The 22,294-nt window shown below is 44.1% G+C and overlaps 2 protein-coding genes across 5 annotated transcripts in view; both read left to right on the top strand.

Moving 5' to 3' along the window:
* The window catches only part of LOC109622866 (phospholipid-transporting ATPase VD), a 252,076-nt gene that overhangs the window by 33,403 nt on the left and 196,379 nt on the right, over nt 1–22,294 (top strand). The window lies entirely within an intron of this gene.
* On the top strand, nt 7,723–10,579 carry LOC134286417 (uncharacterized). Its single transcript, XM_062848027.1, has 2 exons — nt 7,723–10,077; nt 10,517–10,579. The coding sequence occupies exons 1-2, from the start codon at nt 7,723–7,725 to the stop codon at nt 10,577–10,579; spliced, it is 2,418 nt and encodes an 805-aa protein (XP_062704011.1).

Below are 22,294 nucleotides of genomic sequence, written 5' to 3'. Positions count from 1 at the left end.
CCTGCAGGAGCTTCAAAGCAATTTCTGCAATAGTTCCTCGGGAACTCCTGCAGAACATCCTTGGGGAATATTCCAGGAGATCCTTGGGAATTCCTCCAGGAATTCCTCGGGAACTCCTCCAGGAGGTCACGGAAATTCTTCCAGAATTTTTTTGCGAATTCCTCCAGAAGTTCCTCAGGAAATCCTCCAGGAGTTCATCGGGAATTGCTCCATAAGTTTTCAAAGAATTTCTTCTGGATTTTTCCGAGAATTCCACCTGGAGTTCTTCGGGCATTCCTCCAGGACTGCCCCTCACCGGAAACTCCTCTAAGAATTCCTCCAGGAGATCCTCGGGAATTATTCCAGGAGATCTTCGGGAATTCTTCCTAGAGATCCCCGAGAATTCTTCCCGGAGTTTTTCGGATTTTTTTCCAGGAGTTCCTCGGAAATTCCTCCAGGAATTCCTCGGGAATTCCTCTCGGAGTACCTCGGGAATTTCTACAGAAGATCCTTGGCGATCATCCAGGGAATTCGCGAAAATTTTTCCAGGAGAACCTCGGCAATTCCTGCCGGAGTTCCTCCACTGAAAATATATGTTGTTTCACTGCTAGCCACTCATCTGTGGGCGTTTGTTGAAACCATCCGAAAACAATCAGAATGCTTTCCACTTTAAGACTTTAGTTTTGTTTATAAATAACTTTTACTTCCAACCGGGAGCATGTTTCCTATCCTCTTCTCGCACACGAACCGTCATATGCTTATGAAAAGAGCTCGCTTTGTTTTCTCTGCGATCCAATCTATCATCACCGATGACTGCAAAGCTTTGTTACATTCTACGAAGCGAAATTTTCTACTTACGCATGGTTAGTAAAAGCCGTTTGTCATTTGTTCATTTTGTTTCATTCTGCAAATCAGGAGAAAAAATATAAGAATGAGCAAGTTCACTGTCTGTAGGATTCGTGATTTCGTGCATGATACAACTCCATTTGTACTGTTTCAGCATAGTGGTACGAGTGGACCGTACATTATTCGAAAATTGCTTTTAATTTACGAAAACTAACTTTTACGAAAATATATTGTCAGTGTCGGAAATCCTTCCAGGAGTTTCGCAGACATATTTTCAAGAGTTTCTCGGTAACTCCTCTAAGAGCTTCTCGGGAATTTTCCCGAAGTTTTCGGGAATCTCTCCAAGAACTCCTTAAAAAGTTTTTAAAAATATCTCCAGAAGTTATGTACTCGGGTGTTCTTCCAACAGTTCCCCGGTTATTCCCCCTGTACTTCCTCGGGAATTCCTCCAGGAATTCATCGGAAATATCTCCAAAGCTCATCGAGAACTCCTTTAGAAGATCCTCGGGAAATACTCCGAAAAATCCTCAGGAAATCCTCCAGGAGTTCTTAGGAAATTCATCCATAAGTTTCCCGAGAATTTCTTCAGAAGTTCCCCGATAATTCCTTCTCGAATATTCTGCCAAGAGCTCCTCGGGCATTCTGCCAGGAGTGCCTAGAAAATTCCTATAGGCGTTTGTAAGGAATTCCTCTGGGACTTCATCGGGAATTCCTCCAGAAATTCTTCCAGAAAATTCTAGGAAATTCCCCCAGTATTTCCTCGGGATGTCCTCATGGTGGTCCACTTGCCTTGTGGTTAAGTCTATGGATCGCCAATCCGGAGACGGCGGGTTTGATTCCCGTTCCGGTCGGGAGAATTTTCTCGACTCCCTGGGCATAGTGTATCATTGTACTTGCCTCACAATATACAAATTCATGCAATGGCAGGCAAAGAAAGCCCTTCAATTAATAACTGTGGAAGTGCTCAAAGAACACTAAGTTGAAGCGAGGCAGGCCAAGTCCCAGTGGGGACGTAGAGCCATAAAGAAGAAGAAGTCCTCCTGGAAATCCTCAGGAATTCCTCCAGAAGTTCCTCGAGAATCCCTCTAAGAGTTTCTCGGGAATTATTCCAGGAGTTCCTCTGAAATTCCTTTAGTTCCAAAGTTCGTGAGGGATTTTCCAGAAGTCATCGGGCATCCATCGAGGAATTCCTTTGAAAATTTATCTCGGAACTTCCTCCTAGAATTTCATGAAAATTCCTTCAATGTTCCTAGAGATGTTTTTCGCCACTTCCTTAGGAATTCCTCTAGGTTCTCCGGTAACCTGTTTCCCAGGAATTATTGAAGATTTCCTGAAGGTATTCATCTCGATGTATTCCTAAATGAAGATGATATTCGAGGAACTTTTGGAAGAATTCCCGAGGAGCTCCTGGAGGAAATCCAAGCAATAGAAGGAGGGATTTCCTAAGAACTCCTGGAGAAATTCCGGACAATCTGTTTGAGGAATTTCCGAGGAACTACTGAAGAAATTCTCGGCAAACTCCTGGAGGAGTATTCGAGGAACTCCTGGAGGCATTTCCGAGGAACACCTGGAGGAATATCCGAGGAAGTCCAGGATGAATACCCGAGGAACCCCACGAGCAATTCCCAAGGAACCTTTGAAGGATTTGCCAAAAAAAAATCCTGAAGAAATTGTTGGCAAACTCCTGGAGAAATTCCCAGGAACTCCTGGAGAAATTTTCGAGAAACTCTTTCGAGAATTTTCCGCGGAACTCTTGAAAGAATTCCCGAGGAACTCCTATAGGAATTCACGATGAACCGCTAAAGGAATTCCCGAGGAACTCCAAAAATAATTCCCGAAGAGCTCCTGGAGTATTATTCCCGAATCATTCTTGGAAGAGCAACTCCAGGAGAAGTTCCCGAGTAACTCCTGAAAGTATACCCGAGAAACTCTTGAACTGATTTCCGAGGTATTCTTGGAAGAATTTTCGGGGAACTCGTAGATATATTCCCGAGGAAGTAAGTTTTTATCAGCAGAATTTGGAACATAATTTATTTTAAATTGTTCTAAGATTCTTTTTCAGTCTTCAAAAGTGTTCACCGGTCGGGATCGTCACCGGTTTGTATTATTCTGTTTCTGATTTTCCATTACAATTGGCCGGATACTAACCGCCTGACATTCTGAAGGACCATAGTGCACGTTTAGTTTTGAGTCCTAATACTGACACTCGGACTTTGATCAGCCGTCCCTAACATGGGGAACGGATGCTGTTGTGGGTCGCTTCTTCTGGAGAACACATGGTCAAGCTTGCAAAGTCATATCCCCAATTTCCTGTCAGGCCAAAGACGACCAAAGTTCCCACCGAGTTTTGTTATCCGATCTTCCCTAAGGTTGCTTGCATCGCAACCGATGCCACGAGGAGGTAGCGATTGGAGTTCTTGTGAAGAGGAAATTACCACCATGGGCTCTGTATTACGCTTTACCAAACCACTCCTCTTAAGTGTTATATTTTATAGAACACAGACTTCACGTTGCGTATTGTATTTGGTATGTCGCGACTTTCGCGGGTAATACATATTTTCAAAACTTTTCAACAGTCGCGTAGCTTATCGTATGGACAATCGAAACCGGGCATAAACGCCACCAAACAGTGCAATCAAGTCACGATTTAGTCGCGAACAAGCTTTCAACTAACGTAAGACTAGCATTTACATCCATCACTTTATGGAAAGATCCGTAACCGGCTCGGCTAATACCTAGTCCGCTACAAGCACAATACTCTGCAAATGTCATCATCCGTGCCAGCAAGCTTACGTAATTCAGCCGTTCTAAACCCCCCCGATCAGACGCAAACCGATCAATCCCCGCGCAAGTGCTCGCTGAGTGCCACATCCCGCCTTGATCCGATCCGATCTGGCGACTGATCTCCGCTTGCATATTATTAAACTTCAGCTCAACCGCCACGACTTCAGAACGCCGCGCCGCATGGATATGGATTCAGTTTCGGGCTGGAGCTGATCTTTATCGATCAGTAACGTCGACGCTCGACGATGACGGACGGGAAGTACCGGCTGCCACACAACTACCGCTGGCTGGCTGCTGTGGTTGCACTCGCAGAGCAGCAATCACTGCTAATGAACACCCAAGATGAGGTGGCTCGATCGCGTTAATGGCCTCCATGGGTACCTTCCCCCCTCAAGGAGTATTTACCCCTTGTGAACTGATTGGATGGATTTGACTTTTTTGGATCGCGGATCAAAGCGAAGGCAAAGCCGGACGAGCTGCATCACCGTGGTTTTGCGACGACACACTGTGGGGTGTTTGATCAATCCAGCTGGCTCAAATTATTTCGAGGCGGTAGTTGCCTTACTAACCTTTACAAGGAGTAAATTTTATTCTGTGAATCAAAATTATGGATAACATTTCAATGGGATGAATTTTGGCCAGCTAGATCAGCCAAATTCTCCCCTTAGTGCGACATGGTGTCGAACCGGTTGATGATCGGTCAACAAATGCGAACGTCTGCGCGCGACTGAGCGATCGTGAAAAAGGAGACCTTGAAAGTGCAACTCGACGCGGTGATCTGCTGTTTAGAGCCCCATTGTACTACTACCGTCTACTAGTTGCCCCCTCGAATTGACCAACGAACCAACCAACCAACCAACCAACCAGTATCTCGTTGCTGAACGAGTGAGCCTGCGTCGTGTTGATTCTGCGTGACTTTGGACGTGGATCAGCAGGGAAACCAGTCTATCTCGACGTCGCGTCAACAGTCGGACTCGGAGCCGGTTTTGCTGAGACCTAGGTTGTACGATCCGGTCAACCAATCCAACGATTCTTTGCTTTTTGTTTGACTTCTCTTGGCACGCTTCTCGGCCGTGTGTTGGTGTGTTCATAATGAATACACGAAAGCTTTTTAATTGAATAATTGCCAGGCCGGACCAGGCCGAAAGCTCGTATGTCTGGTTTCGTTCTTTTTCAGCGGAAAAAAAAATCCGCAACCGGTCGACAACGTTTGCGCTGTGCCAACCACCGACCGACCGACCGCCAACCCAGCAGAGAAGGTTGTTCCTATGCACGGAAAGAACTATGGCGTCCTTGAAATAATTTATAAGCGATTTGAGCGGCTAGTTTTTGCTGCTGGGTGCTAATTTCGTTGACACACACAGAAGGCAGTCAGTACGCCCGACAAAAGAAACCGTTCCCAGACATGGGAAGTTGGCTTGGTATCTAAACGATGGCCATTAATGGAAAATGCAATGAACGGGTGGCCTTACAGCATGAATGAGTAACCAGGAACCCATTTTTTAGAATTGTATTAGAGGCATATGTCGGGCTCATTTGTTTTGGGAAAGAATGGGGACGTAATTAACAAGTAGGTAAGCACGAAAGAACACCAGTTACTGCTTGATTTACGCAATATATGTTTTCTATATATAACCTTACGTTATTATGCGTTTAATTCAAGCAATTCGGTTTTATTTTAGCTTACTTTGTTTTATTATGCTTTTATCCTCCTAAGATGTTAGGCTTTTCGCACCACGACGACATAGTGCACGTTCAGCGTGCATGTCTGGGTCATATTGACCCCAACATCCTACTAGGGTTAATCGATGCCAACTTGGTTTTATGGCTGCTGTTGTTTGTGCTGTGATTGTAAAGAGTTTAAGGTTAAGGTCTCTTGCGTTCACCTTCCAAACAATCATTTTCGAATCGCGTTTGTGAGCACAATTCTAGAGATAACTCGAACGAAGCGGGCTGAAAATGAGTGAGATAGCATCAAGTAACATTTTCAGTTTGAGATACTCACCATCCAATGATATTGCAATGCAAGTGGTTTGGAAGACATTTTTGATTATACAATGTCCTCCATCATGGAAGCTTTTTGAGAAACACGAACTGTTCATAGCTTCTTTGATTTTTAGATACACGAAACTAATACCCACCGAGTATCCTAGATTCTCCTATAATTCCGAGAAAGATTCTCCCAAAATGCTGGAAGGGACTCCTCGAGAATCTCATGAGGGATTACTCCAAAATCCTTGGAAGGATTACCCCACACTGAGATGGATTTACCCAGAACTCTGGGACGAATCCTCAAAGAATCTTGGGAGGAGTTTACCGGAGAAACCTGGAAGAAAGACTTCCATAATCAATGTTGAAAGTATCTCCTCCGAAATCCTGAAATATATTTGCCTAGAACCGTCAAAAGGATTTTCCCAGATTTCTGATAGATATGTCTACAAAATTATTTTACCGCCGTTATTATTAAAATCGTGGTCAGTGGTCGATTAGCTAAAATTTTCAAAGCTGGTTATCTGAACACAGCACTAGCAACAAGGAACGAATATACCATTAAGAGCCGGTTAACGCAGACCAAGGATCGCATCCCACCGGAGCTACGCAATAATGTGATCTACAGGATCCCCTGTAAAAACTGCGATGCCAGGTACCTTGGACCCACAACAATTACTTTGAAGAAAAGACTGGGACAGGGACACCATAACAGCAACATAAGCAGACTAAACGGACTTATGAATGGCATCAACGAAAACAATAGCGACTCGAACTACAACAGCTATGAACTCGGCCGCTTAAAGGAGAGAAACGCTTTCCTACTGCATACAGCCAACAACAACCATCGCTTCGCATTGGATCACACGGAGATACTACAGGGGATACTCAAAAAAAACTGGAACAGGTAAAATTTTCACTTTTAAAAAAATGTTTAACTAGCTGTAACTTTTCGAAAGGGTCATCACATATTCTCAGTCATAAATGATCAGAATTTCATTGCATTCGGTTTGTTGAATCCGGACAAATAACAGCTCAAAGTTGTGTTCGCTGTAACGACCGTGCGAATGGCATCACTGTTTTTGCGAACCAGCATCAACCAATCAGCGAACCATCTTCAACCAATCAGCGATGGACGCGTATGAAAATTTCTACCGTCATCACCGACCAATCAAAAAAGGGCTTCTGTTGCTGCCGTACATCGAGCGTCACTTTTCGAACCGAGCCGTCGGCGGGAGCAACGGGCAGCCAGACCCAACACATTTTTTTTCTTTTTTTTTTTGCAATGATATAAAAGTAGCTCAGTAACGAGCGAGAGGATCAGTCTTTTTTTGTAATTCAAAGTGAATATATCGATAGGAAGAATAGAAACAGTGTTTCATTGCCAATCCGAAGGCGAAGCTGGTTCCAGAGTGTTCCACGGTCGCTGTTTGGTCACCGTTGTGATCCGTCTGCTGTTCTCCGCCGGAGCCGTATCTGCTGCAGCTACTGCCTTGTCTCGTGTGACGCTGCCACCCGCTTGCGCTTGCTTGAGTTATTCAGGAGTTATCAAGTTCTTTTTAGAGCTTTGGCAATTGCGAAGCGGGTGCACGTTACTAGGACGAGAGGCAAATCGCGGCCAGCATACAATCGTCGTTCAGCGTCCGTCATCCACCGTTCGTGGTCCCGCCGTCGTCGTCGCCCAGTCCGTTTTTCTTTGCCACTACCTGTGGCGTCATGCAGAAGTCAGTTTCTGCTGCGCAAGCGGACCGCAGCCAGCGTCGTGTGCCGTCCATCTTCATTCCCTCCAACCCTCGCGGTTGAGATGGTGGCTAGTGCCATCATTTGGGTCCTTCAACCCCGGATGTGATGAAGAGAAGCCGAATCAGTGAAGTGATATAGTGAAAACGAACATTGACTTTGAAAGAAGAAAAGAACTACAGTGCTATCGCAGAAAAATGAACAAAAGTGCCAACAACGAGGACATGAAGTGAAGTGCTACCGAAAAAGGAAGAAGAAGACAAAAAGTGCTAATCTTGGTTTGTTCTCCATCAACCGGTAGTTTTCCGTTCGCGTTACTCTCCCTGTAGTAACCGTACTCCATTTATGATGTCGCCGGTTGATCGAACACCAAGCAAAACGAAAATGGATGAAGTGAAAACGCTTATTCACCAGCGCGGCCAGGTGAAGGGGAAGGTGACATCGATCTGCAACGCCCTTGAGAAAGCCGAAGATGACAAACAGGTGAGTCTCCCGTTACTCAAAGTTTACACCAAAAAGCTAGACGCTCACTACCTCGAGTATACTGCTCTGCACAAGGAAATTTTGGGTTTGATTCCCGATAACAAAGTTGAGGAACAAGATGCTAAATTGGACGAATTTGACAAGATTCATACGGAGTGTATGATGCGTCTCGAATGCCTCGTTGAAAAATATTCCACGCCGATTGTCTCTGCTGGCAACCAGGCTCCCGCGTCCAACCAAAGTCAAATTATTGTGCAGCAGCAGCCCCTGAAAGCTCCCATACCGACGTTCGATGGTCGGTATGAAAGCTGGCCTCGTTTTAAATCGATGTTTTTGGACATTGTCGGGCGTTGTTCGGATTCCGATGCAATCAAATTGCACCATTTGGAAAAATCTCTTGTTGGCTCTGCTGCCAACGTCATTGACTCGAGAACATTAGCCGACAACAATTATGCCCATGCGTGGGAAATACTCGAGGAGCGATATGAAAACCCCAGGGTCATTGTGGACATACATATTGGGGGGCTACTTTCGATGAAAAAGATGTGCAAAGAATCTCACAAAGAGCTTAGGGAACTAGTTGACACTTGTACCCGACACATCGAAGGTTTGAAATTCATGGAGCAATCGACCGACGGTACAGCCGGCCTGATTGTGAATAAAATTTTGATATCTTGTCTCGATCCAAACACTCGCAAGTTGTGGGAGCGAACTCTTGCCCATGGAGAACTACCAGATCTCGACGATACTCTCAAATTTCTGAAAGAACAGTGCCAAGTTCTTGAAAGGTGTGAAACTGATCTTCCCGTTCCCTCGAAACAAGTACCAGCTAAATCTGTGCAATCCTCTACCAAGCCTGCAGGTGTCAAGGTGCACACCACTACACCAGAAACCAAATCCGTCTCTTGTCAGTTCTGCTCGAAATCGCATTTCAATTATCAGTGTCAGGAGTTCAGAAAACTGTCGATTGTCGATCGCGTAAGCAGGGTCCGGGAAGCCAACCTTTGCTTCAACTGTCTGCGTCACGGGCATCGGTCGGTCAATTGTTCTTCGAAGAAATCGTGTGCAAAGTGCAACAAGCATCATCATTCTCTCCTCCATGACGATGGCTCTAAATCTGAAAGCAACGTAAACGCAGAGTCTCCACAGGATCGTCCCGCGGTAACACAGAATGCGGTGCCGGTTTCGACACAACCATCCAGCGATGTTGTTCAGTCTGCCACTGTTTCCTCGTCGTGCTCGCTCTCCAATCCAGCCGTATTGCCGAATGTTCTGCTTCTGACGGCAAAGGTGAATCTCCTCGATTGTCATGGTCAGTTTGTGCCGTGTCGTGCTTTCCTGGATTGCGGTGCGCAAGTCAACCTTTTGTCAGCATCCATGTATGAGAGACTGGGTATTCCAGGAAAGTCTGTGCATGTCAATCTTTTCGGTGTCAGTGACACACAAAGCAAATCTAACCGTTTCGTTACAGTCAATATGCATTCGATGTACAGTGATTTCCGTCTCAATCTCAATTGCCTGGTTACATCAAAGATCACCGGTCCTCTACCAAGCAGATCTGTTGATGTGTCTGATTTGAGTATTCCTTGTGGTTTACAACTGGCTGATCCTGAATTCTACCGTCCTTCTGAGGTTGATCTCCTCATTGGAAATCAACACTTCTTTAGCTTGCTGAAAACGGGTAGTGTAGTGATTGCCGACGGTATGCCGGAGTTCCGTGAAACCCATCTCGGTTGGGTTGCATCTGGTGAAGTCGTTGCAAATTCAGATGCGGTCGTCGATTGTCAGCAGGTTAATTCAGTTTCGCTTGACAGAAGCATTAGACAGTTTTGGGAAGTCGAGGAGGTCGAAGTGAGGGTCGCTCGCTCTGAGCAAGAAGAGCAATGTGAGGAGTCCTTTTGTCAGAACCATCGTCGTGACGACAGTGGAAGATACATAGTCAAACTGCCTATGAAAGAGAACTTCGATCAGCTGTCGAGCAATCGATCGTTGGCTCTCCGCCGGTTCTATTTGCTGGAAAGACGGCTAAACAAGGATCCCGATCTCCGCCTTCAGTATTCAAACTTCATTCGTGAGTATGAATCGCTGGGGCATTGTAAGGAAGTGTTCGAGATTGATGATCCACCTAACATGCTGAAGTATTACATGCCCCACCACGCCGTGCTCAGACCCGATAGCTCGAGCACAAAACTACGAGTCGTCTTCGATGCATCGGCTAAGGATTCCTCAGGTGTTTCACTAAATGACGTGTTGCAAGTAGGTCCTACAGTTCAAAGCGACTTGATCAGCATTTTGTTAAGGTTTCGAAAATATCGTTTCGTCCTGACAGCGGACATACAGAAGATGTATCGACAGGTTGTGGTCGATCCGAGCCAAACTTCACTTCAACGAATATTTTGGCGCGAAACCCCTTCCGAAAGGCTAAGGGTTTTGGAGTTGTCTACTGTAACCTACGGAACGGCTGCAGCTCCTTTCTTAGCGACGAGATCCTTGGTTCAGCTTTGTGATGATGAAGGTGACAAGTACCCTTTGGCTAAACCTGTTATCCTCGATGACTGTTATGTAGATGATGTATTGACAGGAGCTGACTCCGTCGAAGAAGCTCGAGAAATTCGCCAACAAACAAAGGAGATGTTAGAAAAAGGTGGATTCCCCGTACACAAATGGTGTACTAACTATGAGCCAATCCTTCAAGATGTTCCACTTTCTGAACGAGAGACATTTATCCAGCTCGATCAACTGTCAGCCAATGAAGTAATCAAGACACTGGGTCTTATGTGGGACCCTCGTAACGATGAGTTCCTCTTCACGGTGAATTCTATGTCGAACCAAGTCCTACCAGTGACTAAAAGGACTATGTTCTCGAATATCGCGAAACTATTCGACCCGCTTGGGTTTCTGTCACCCGTTGTTGTGTTAGCAAAAAGGTTGATTCAAGATGCGTGGATTGCCGGGATCAAATGGGATGACCCTTTGGAAGGTGTCCTACTAGAGTCTTGGTTAAAGTTCAGTAGTTCTCTCATCGATATCAATGACGTCCGAATTCCTCGTGCAGTAACTCTCCCCGATCATGTGATTCTGGAGTTACATGGCTTTTCCGATGCTTCCAAGATGGCATTTGGAGCTTGCATCTATGTGCGAAGCATTCACCCTGATGGTTCCGTAGCAGTTAATCTTCTGTGTAGCAAATCCAAAATTGCCCCTGTGAAGGAGATGACGATACCGCGTAAAGAGCTTTGCGCTGCGGTGCTGCTCTCAAGACTGACTCTCAAAACCGTATCCGCGTTGCAGACTAGTTTCAGCACAGTTCAGCTCTGGACTGATAGTCAAATTGTGCTCCATTGGTTAAAAAAATCTCCCTCTGAACTGCTTCCCTTTGTTCGCAATCGGATCGCTGAGATCGTGCAGGAAAACTCTCACACGAACTGGAGCTACGTGCGTTCTAAGGAGAATCCTGCCGACGTAATTTCACGCGGCCAAATGCCCAGCGTTCTCAACACCAATGACATGTGGTGGAACGGCCCTCCATTCCTACGCTGTGCTGACTTCCGTGTTCAAACTGTCGAGGACATTCCTGATTCCGATCTCCCTGATCTGAGGCCCGCGAACACAACCGTAATGTCAGTTCTCAACAATGACAAATTGCCGTTGTTTACGAGGTTTGAGTCATTTAGAAAGTTACAGCGGGTTCTCGCTTATGTAAAACGCTTTATTCATAATTGTCGTCAGAAAAATCCTAAGAATCGCGTTCTGCACAATTTGCTTACCATTCCAGAGCTCCGTGCCTCTTTGCATACGATTGTTCAAGTCATTCAACACGAAGCTCTTTTTGATGAATTTAAGCGGCTACAAAACGGTGAGCCTTGCAAGCGTATTGCGGCTCTGGGTCCGTTCCTACGAGATGGAGCATTGAGAGTCGGCGGACGGATTCAAAAATCCAACCTGCCCTATGAGTCCAAACACCAGTACATACTGCCACGTCATCCCCTCACAGATCTTATTATCAGGTCGTACCACGAGGAAAATTTGCATATCGGGCCGTCGGGATTGCTGTCCTCCCTAAGACAACGATTCTGGTTGTTAGGTTCCCGGTCCGCTGTGCGAAAGATTACTCGGTCATGCGTTCAGTGCTTTCGCGTAAAGCCGAAGGCAGTTTCTCAGTATATGGGTAATTTACCAGCAAGTCGTGTAAAACCAGCTGCCCCTTTCGAAATCACGGGAATAGACTACGCGGGACCCTTTCTTGTCCGACAGGGAAATCGAAAACCAGTCATCGTCAAAGCGTATATCGCTGTATTTGTGTGTCTCGTAACTAAGTCGGCCCACCTTGAATTTGTATCAGACATGACGTCCTCCGCCTTTATTGCAGCTCTTCAGAGGTTTGTAGGTCGCCGCGGGTTAGTCCGTGAGCTCCATTCAGACAACGGGAGCAATTTTCGCGGCGCGAAAACAGAGTTGCATAATTTGTTCGTAATGTTCCGAGACGAAACTGCAACGAAAAGCATCGAAGAGTTTTGTCTGAGTAAAGAAATCGATTGGCGATTTATCCCCCCGGAGTCTCCAGAGTTCGGCGGCCTGTGGGAGGCCGCTGTAAAGTCCACTAAATTCCACTTGAAGCGCATCCTCAAAACCACTCCCTTGACATTCGAAGAATTCTGTACATTATTGGTTCAAGTGGAAGCGATTTTAAACTCGCGTCCTTTGTTTTCCGTATCTGATGATCCTGCCGATGAAGAGGTTATTACTCCGGGTCATTTCATTATTGGTAGACCCATGAATGCGATCCCAGAACCGTCATATGAAGGGATAAACCAAAACCGCCTGTCAAGATGGCAGCTTCTACAATCAATGCGTGAACATTTTTGGAAGTCGTGGCAACGTGATTATTTGACCAGTTTGCAACCCAGATCGAAGAATCGGATAGTTCTCTCTAACGTGAGGCCCGGAAACGTAGTTTTGCTAACGGACAAGAGTTTGCCACCACAAGTTTGGAAATTGGGAAAGATTGTCCAAGTTTACCCTGGGGATGATGGTCTAGTGAGGGTTGTAGACGTTAAAGTGGGAGACACTGTTTATCGGCGATCAATCGTGAAAATTTCGCTGTTGCCAATCGAGGACAACCGCTCAAAGTCGTCACCATGCTAAGTCAAGCCGATCTACTGGTTAACTGCGCCGGGGGAGCATGTTCGCTGTAACGACCGTGCGAATGGCATCACTGTTTTTGCGAACCAGCATCAACCAATCAGCGAACCATCTTCAACCAATCAGCGATGGACGCGTATGAAAATTTCTACCGTCATCACCGACCAATCAAAAAAGGGCTTCTGTTGCTGCCGTACATCGAGCGTCACTTTTCGAACCGAGCCGTCGGCGGGAGCAACGGGCAGCCAGACCCAACACATTTTTTTTCTTTTTTTTTTTGCAATGATATAAAAGTAGCTCAGTAACGAGCGAGAGGATCAGTCTTTTTTTGTAATTCAAAGTGAATATATCGATAGGAAGAATAGAAACAGTGTTTCATTGCCAATCCGAAGGCGAAGCTGGTTCCAGAGTGTTCCACGGTTGCTGTTTGGTCACCGTTGTGATCCGTCTGCTGTTCTCCGCCGGAGCCGTATCTGCTGCAGCTACTGCCTTGTCTCGTGTGACGCTGCCACCCGCTTGCGCTTGCTTGAGTTATTCAGGAGTTATCAAGTTCTTTTTAGAGCTTTGGCAATTGCGAAGCGGGTGCACGTTACTAGGACGAGAGGCAAATCGCGGCCAGCATACAATCGTCGTTCAGCGTCCGTCATCCACCGTTCGTGGTCCCGCCGTCGTCGTCGCCCAGTCCGTTTTTCTTTGCCACTACCTGTGGCGTCATGCAGAAGTCAGTTTCTGCTGCGCAAGCGGACCGCAGCCAGCGTCGTGTGCCGTCCATCTTCATTCCCTCCAACCCTCGCGGTTGAGATGGTGGCTAGTGCCATCAAGTTGGCTATCGGATAACTATACCTTTTTCTAGAATCTTTCTAACGTCGTGTAGAATATCCCGATCTTTTCCAAATTTGGACCACTGATACACAATCAGTTGATGTAAAAGTAAATATTTGAGAATATTTGATGCCCTTTTCGAATAGTTACTAGAGTGACTCATTCGTTATATGGAAAAATGAAAAATTTGATGGTATCCCATCAGATCAAAGCTTTTCAGAACCCAAATAACTGTGCAAAATTTAGACACGATCGGTTACGTCTACGTTTTGCGCATCGCGTTTGAAGTTTGTATGGGATTTTACATGGAAAAACATACTTTTTTGCATTTCTCTCATGTGAAGCTTGAAATTTTCTAAAACTATGTAACCGATAATGTGAAAACACAGCCTAGGGTGTCCTGATAAACTTTGTCGAAGACCGCGAAGTGATCTGATGCTTATGAAAAAAGTGATAGCGTTGGCAATTTCTTGCCGAAACAGTGTGATTTTGTTGCTATTGTTATTCCTTTCCTTGTTAAAACTTAAAAAACATGCATGCGGTTGATTAAACATAACATTTTCTACAAGCATCGGATTGCTTTACGGTCTTTGACAAAGTTTTTCAGAACATCTTACGCTATTACTTTACATTAACGGTTAAAAAGTTTCAGACAAACTTTTTCAACTTATGACAAAAATGCAATAAAGTATGTTTTCCCATACGAATTTCAATTGCAATGCGCAAAGTGTAGACGCAACCAATCGTGCTAAATTTTTGCATGGATACTCAGGACTTGAAATGGAACCAAAAAAGCTTTGATCTGAGAAAACGGTTCCGATGACCCACGCTAAGTTACAGCTAGTTGAACATTTTTTGTAAAGTGAAAATTTTACCTGTCCCAGTTATTTCGAGTATCCCCTGTAAATTCGCATTGACGCACAATGGGAAAAATAGGTATAAAACGCAAAAAAAAAATCAATATCTCTTTTCGGAGTGGATGAATTCGAATGAATTTTTGACGCAAACTGCAAAAATCTCTATAGTTTCAGATAAGGAGGGTGTAATTCACCGCACAATGCTGGAAATCAATCTTTTTTGCACGCCAACCGGGAATAGATGATAATTTTCACAAAACGGTGTGCGAGAGAGAGCGGGGTAAAACGAGCTCAATACAATGATTTCCAGCATCGTGGAATGACACCCTCTTTATATGAATGTATAGAGATTTTTGCAGTTTGTGTCAAAAATTCATTCGAATCCATCCACTCCGAGCAGAGATATTGACTTTATTCGTGTTTTATAACTATTTTTCCCACTGTGCGATAGTGCTCGCTGCCTCTGAGAAACAGTAAACAAACGAAGCGATTGTGATAGTTGTACTTAATATATGCAGGAATTTTACACACACATAAGACGAAAAAAAATGCCGGAGCCAGTGGCGTAGTAGCTACACGTTTACTTCATAAGAGGATGGTCAAGGGTTCAATCCCTGCCCGGCGCTTGCAATTTTTCGTCAGTTGCTCTTAAACCCCTTCCCCTCCCCAAAGTGGCTCCCACCAGATCCTCTTCTGAGCATATGCTCTAGTAACGGACCCGGACACTTGGATATCGGCAAACGGCAACTTATAATGGACCCCCAATCGGACTGGAAAACGAGCAAGAGCCACACATCAACATCCTTGGTGGTCAACTTTCTACCATGGACAGGGTAGACAAGTGACAGCAACGCAAAGGCAACCAGTTCGATATAGTAGAATTTGAATAGAATACATTTAGGCGCTGTACAAAGTGTAAGTGCAGCTGCCAATTGGAATCGCTCACGCAGTGCCTTAGTGGACAAAAGAGCTGTAAATTAGGTTGAGGGGTTGAAGAATAAAAAGTATTTAAGACAGAAATCAAAACAAATCATGTAGATAGACAGACTGGTAATAATCAGACGAATACTACTGACAACGGCAATGATATTCAATAGACCTTTAACACACTAGACTTGCATACAATATTGGACACACTTATATAGAATAATTTCACAAAATAACGGCTCAAAAGCACAGAATAGTTAAATACAAGACAGAGTAGTGAATCGTTGCCTAGTTTATTTTTCGTTTTTCTAGTAAAATAGCCAGTAAATGTTATATTTTGAATATTGTGAGATGTTTACTATTGAAAGGGAAAGGAAAGGGACGTTTGCCCCAGCTTCAAGAAAAGTGACAACTTTGAGTTTGAGAACTTCCGAGCAATAGCAATTCTGAATGTTGACGGCCGCTCGATAATGGCCCAGATCTTTACCGTGTGGCAAATCCTTCAAAAATGCCGTGAATGCCAGGTCCCAACGCATCACCTATTCAACTACTTCAAGGCGGCGTAGACAGCATCGATCGCACAGAGCTATGGAAAACCGTAGACGAGAATGAGTTCTCCGGAAAGCTAACTAGATTGATCATAGCGACGATGGACGGTGTAAAAAACTGCGTAAGGATTTCGCGAGATCTTTCTAGTTTATTCGAATCTCTCCGGCGATGGACTCTCATGTCTGCTGTTCAATATCGTCCTGGAAAGCGTCATGATTTTCTAGAGCATTTGGAACGGTGGCAGCACTGCACACCTGCTTGAAACGAGAAGCACCAAAGGCCGGATTGACGTTAGCCGTAAAATACGAAGACGCATCATCAGCGGAAGTCAGGCGTCCTATAAGCTCCAAAATAAATATTCACCCTCGCATCAAATGCATCATGACGCTAATAAGACCAGTGGTTCTCTATGGGCACCAACCATGCTCTAGGAGGAGGACATGCAATTATTCGTGGGTTGCTTAGGCTTGTGCAGGAAAACGGTGTGTTACGGACGGCGAATGATCTGCACGGTGAACCTTGCATCCGGAAGGTGGCAAAAGCTGGAAAGATACGATGCGCAGGACATGTCGTGAGAATGCCGGTCAACAACCCTGCAAAACGAGTGTTGGCAAGAGATCCGGATAATATAAAAACATCTGGAGGGCATAAATGTTAAAAAACACGGACACGTTTAGTACTTCCAGTGACCTATTCGTTCTTTGAAGGAAGCACGACAGTAGAATACTAGACAACCGGACTAGCATGCCACGCCAAGTGGCACAGCCGAAAACTTTTCCTGACAGCTGCAGCGGGAATCGAACCCGCGCTCCTAGCACGATACGACTGAATACTTGGTGACACTAGCCGCACGACCACGAAGCCACTTGTTGATGAGATTTGTCCACTTTTGGAACCTGGACCTCGTAACCTGAATATTAATTTTATAGAAAAGCTATACATACGTTTAAATCAACCTTTGATACCATAAATTTAAATATACACGAAGTTTGAGGTATCGCTTATTTCTATTCAACCACATTCAATAATTGACATCGATACCGTTCCTCAGAACATGCGATCCGGGACAGGGTGGTGATCAGAATGGACCATCAGACAAATGTAATAATCGATGTGTGCCGCTTAGGTTGAAAATGCCAGTATTTTTCACATTTTCGAAAATGATCAATGCCAATGTCTCAATTCAACTCCAGGACCCTGGTTAGCGGTTAGCCTCTTATAAAGTTGCAAAAACTTTGTAAAGTATTTAAGGAAGTCCTAAGTCTTCTCTCAAACTGATGGTTAAATCTTAGTCCACAACCAAACCTCAAACTAGCCTTAGATTTGTTAGGATCTACCTACGTTATAGCCTTATTAGGACGATCAAAAATAATTTTAGAAACTGTACTTAATATAAAAACGGTGAAATGCTTTCGAAATCACTATCACAGTCGTAACCTAAATATGTACCAAACCAGTCTATCTCTTCCAGCTCTGGGACTGAAACCTCAATAAACGCGCCGTTCGGGTAAAAACGAGCTTTCAGCAACCCAACAAACCGCTAATCCTAGAAGTTGTTCCGAGTGCAATCGCCAAAAAAATTACCCAACCTGAAAGATCTTGCGTGGGCCTAAATGATCGTCACTTTATTAGCACACTCAAACCCGGTTTCCTCACCAGCTAACAGCAGAGAGCGGGCGACTCAACCGAAGCCGATATGCCGACAACCTCGATTTAGTAGCCTTACCTACTTCCAGTCCAGAGTGGGACCGGCGGTGCGGTGGTGAATGGTTGCTGTTGGTTGGTTAGTGGTCCGGTGATGCGGTGGTACGGATCTCTACCTAAAGCTTGAATCAAACCACCATCACCACAAAGCGTCATCGCTCTCGCGCGGTGCGCGCGGAGCCATACCTGTAGGGGAGACTGAGGAGACTTGATCCCTGGGGAGACTTGTTCCCGCCATATTTGCTCGGAATCAAAAACATTTTTCTTCTAGCATAATTTTTCCAAAACTACTCCTGGATAAACGACTATGTTTTGGCTACAAGTGATTTCGATTGTACATTGCATTATTTTTTAACGGCTGATGGTTTGTTTTCAGTCCTTCAGAAATCTTTTTGGCGATTCCGAAAAATCTCAATAACTTTGTGAAAATTAAACCAAATCGTGTCAAAATTTCACAGCACATAATTTAAATAAAGTACTTTCAAACTTATTTATCCAAATGAGGTTGTTGTTAACATATTTTAATTAATTCAGCTTAGTATACACAACAGTGACATGGGGAGACTTGATCCCTCGAGGATTACATACATGTGAAAAATAAAATTCTATTCGGAAGCCTCTATTTACTTGGAATTCTAGTCTATGCTACGATAAAATGTGTCAGATAATTATAACTTTAGTACAAACCAAGAAAAGGGGGATCAAGTCTCCCCATTTTGAAAATACGGCATATCCTTAAAAATTTAAGGAAATCTTACAATTTCAAACACTCCATATTCATCGAAAATACAAGAAAACTCGAGAAGAAAATGAATAGGAAGATTCTGGAATTATTTTCCCTTTAAATAAACCATGTGATCAAAGAGGGATCAAGTGTCACCCATTTTTGAAAAATACATCATAAGACATGCCTCCATAAAAACACAGTTTTGAAAGCTTAAACAATAATTTGAAGGCCTTCTGCTGTGTATTAACTTGCAATAGATGTTTATCTGCCATTTTGTACGGAAATCGGATCTAGTTTTGTGTTTTTTCTTAAAATTTCAGGTAAATTAAGAAAAAGGGATCAAGTCTCCCCAGTCTCCCCTACGCTTAATAAATTGGCTGCCGGAGATCGCGCGATTGCCACTAGGTATTGCAAGAGCTGAAAGCTAACTGTAAAATCAGCTCCACGCCGCGCTGCTGCGCGTGTTCATTGCTCCATGACTTCTCTCTCTCTGTCTCTTGATGACGACCGGCTTAAAACATTACTTGCGAAGGGAATTGTTAGGAGAATTTTAAAATTGATTGTGCTTAGTATAGTAGACGATACAAAAGATGGAAAAGAGCAAACGACAAACCGGTCTCGATCGATGTCGGATCTAGAAGGCAGTTTTATTTTTTTAGCGGTGATTCAAATCCGGAGTTAAATAGCGATTAAAACGAATGCTAGGTAGAGGTATGCAACTATTTGGGTCGTAACGTTTCTGGCTTACGATTTCAGTTACTTCAGAGGTATTGAGATTTATCAGAGGTGTCAAAATGATGGAACTGAATTTATTATGTAGTCTTCATTGGAGTTTGTTAGTTTCCGACAAAATTACTAGCGCCATCTCGTCAGAGTTGTGCCAACGTATAGTGATCGGATGACTCTCGAGAACCATTTTAGTCGGGTTGCTATTCGAGATCCTGATGACGTGACCCGCCCACCGTAGCCTCCTGTTTTTCGCGGTGTGGACGATGGTTGGTTCACTCAGCCAGCTGATGCAGCTCGTGGCCCATTCACCTTCTCCAAGTCCTGACTTCCATCTGTACTCCACCGTAGATGGTACGCAACAACTTCCATTAGAACACCCCAATGGCGCGTTAGTCCTCTGGATGTAGAGTCCATGTTTCGTGCTCGTAGAGAACTACCAGTCTAATTACACAGCGCAACATTTGTTTGTCTCAAGAGCAAACTATGTGTCTCCGAAGGATTTTGGGCCGCTGAATCCGAATCCGGGCTCAGATTTGCTCTGACACGTCACAATTTTGAGCTATACTTCAATTTATAGGGCAAAATATGCGATTTTGGGCTTTGTTGACTGCAAGCCATTAAGCTTGGAAATATTTTTTTAAGCAATCAAAAGGTTAATTGGTTAATTAACATCTAAATTAACGACTCATGCAAAATATTTCGTTTTACCTAATCAAATTTGATAGATTTAAGCATTTTATGTTAGTATAAAAACTTGCATGCAACTTTTGGAGGATGACTTGTATGGGAAATATCGTACCTATCATAAATCGCTTAAAACTATCAAATTCGATTTGGTAAAACGAAATATTTTGCATGAGTCGTTAATTTAGATGTTAATTGACCAATTATCCTTTTGATTGCTTAAAAAAAATATTTCCAAGCTTAATGGCTTGCAGTCAACAAAGCCCAAAATCGCATATTTTGCCCTATAAATTGAGGTATAGCTCAAAATTGTGACGTGTTAGAGCAAATCTGAGCCCGGATTCGGATTCAGCGGCCCAAAATCCTTCGGAGACACATAAGTTTGCTCTTGAGACAGACAAAAAGTTATTTTTTGTTACGCTGTGTTATTCCTGAAGGATTGCTTGCTATCGCCTTGTCCTGTGGCCAGGTCAAATTTGTATCGACTTACTTTAGTTCCTTGTTGAGGCTAGACAGCAATGAGCCTTTAACCAGTCTAAGCCAGTCTTATTTATGCCTGCTTGTAGATGTCGTTCCTGTCCCAACATAGAGTATGGCTGATCCAACTCGACTTGTAATTTTGATCTCGGTGTGGAGATCCAATTGTAATGGCCACCATGTACGAATTATATGCGACAGGCATCTGGAGCATTGTGGAGTTTTTTTCGTCATATGGCGGACTTGGTGGGCAAACGGCAATTGCAGAAGATCTTAGGTTCAATCCTTGACCTTCCTTATACTGGTTGTTCGCTTACTGATGAATTTTCATCACAGTATATAATTCGCTGTGATTTTCGGGATTATAAATTATGCGGAGTACAATAGCATCTTACGGGGCCCGTGGCGTAATGGCTACACGTTAACCTCATAAGTGGATGGTCATGGGTTCGATCCCAGCCCCGGCACATGCAATTTTTCGTCAGTTGCTCCTTCCCCCGAGAGCGGCTGACAGATGACCCTCTTTTGAGTATATGCTCTAACGGATCCAGAAACTTGGATATCGTATATCATAATGAACCCCCAATTGGAGTGGAAAAGGAACAATCATCGTGCTCATCATTCTACCATGGACAGGATAGAAAAGTGACAGCAGCGCAAAGGCAATCAGTTCGATACAGTAGAATTTGAATAGAATACATTTAGGCGCTGTACAAAATGTAAGCACAGCTGCCAATTGGAATCTTTCACGCAGTGCCCTAGTGGTATCAGTAGGTCGGCTCTAGAGGCACGTTCTCCTCCATTCGGGAAATTTGTGCCATTTGTGCCCTAGTGGACAAAAGAGCTGTAAATTAGGTTAAGTAGTAGAAGAATTAAAACAAAAATAGCATCTCACTTATTTATTTATCCTATTCTATACATGCACATACACTAGGGAGTACATATACTTACTCATTTGTACAAACACTGTATTCATGAAGACCTGCAACCGCTGAGTGTTCTCTACTGATACACACCAGATTTCACTGACATTCAGCAGAATGCATAAAGATTTCACGTTTGAGTTTCTTAAGAAAGCCCTTCAATTAATAACTGTGAAAGTGCTCTAAGAACACTAAGTTGAAAAGAGGTTCCAAGTTCCAATGCGAACGTCAAGCCATAAAGAAGAAGAAGAAGAAGAAGAAGAAGATATTGGAAGCTTTAAAAATTGCACACAGTTAGCCCAAGCTGGAAGGGTTGACAATATTTACATCCAACGATTTAGTTTTGTTGACGTCCATGGTAAGATCTGCCGCCTAGGAGCGATTGACAAGATCATCGAGCATAATCTGCAAATCAGAGCGTCGTTGAGTTAAGAAAGCAACGTCATCAGCCAGTTCGAAGTCATTTTTAGATGCTCCAATGGGCTGCCACTGCAACCCACGACTTGGTTCATTTCGCATCTAACCGAATCTTATCGATTATGATGAGGAACAGTAGCGGTGCTACTTCCTACTCACTTCAGCGACGATCTGTAGATACGATTACACAAAAGAGCTTCGAATGTCTTATCGTAATCAATGAACACCAGGCCAAGAGACACTTGAAAATAGGTTTCAAAGTGCTCAAACCAATGCATCATCTGGTCTCTCAGGTCGGTACATTCCTTTCACTGACATTGTAGCAGTCATTTTAGCTCCTATCGTAGAGGAATCGTGTGTCCAATCTACAAAAAGGGCGACAAGTTGGATTGCGGGGCTATCGCGCGATCACACTACTGAGCGCTGCCTACAAGATACTCTCTCAAATGTTATGCCGCCGTCTATCGCCGATTGCAAGAGAGTTCGTGGGGCAATATCAGGCTGGATTCATGGGT

This window comes from Aedes albopictus, chromosome 2 (genome assembly GCF_035046485.1).
Source record: "Aedes albopictus strain Foshan chromosome 2, AalbF5, whole genome shotgun sequence".
Lineage (NCBI taxonomy): Eukaryota > Metazoa > Arthropoda > Insecta > Diptera > Culicidae > Aedes > Aedes albopictus.
The sequence above is the reverse complement of the archived record's forward strand: the minus strand, read 5'-3'. Positions and strand labels throughout refer to the sequence as shown.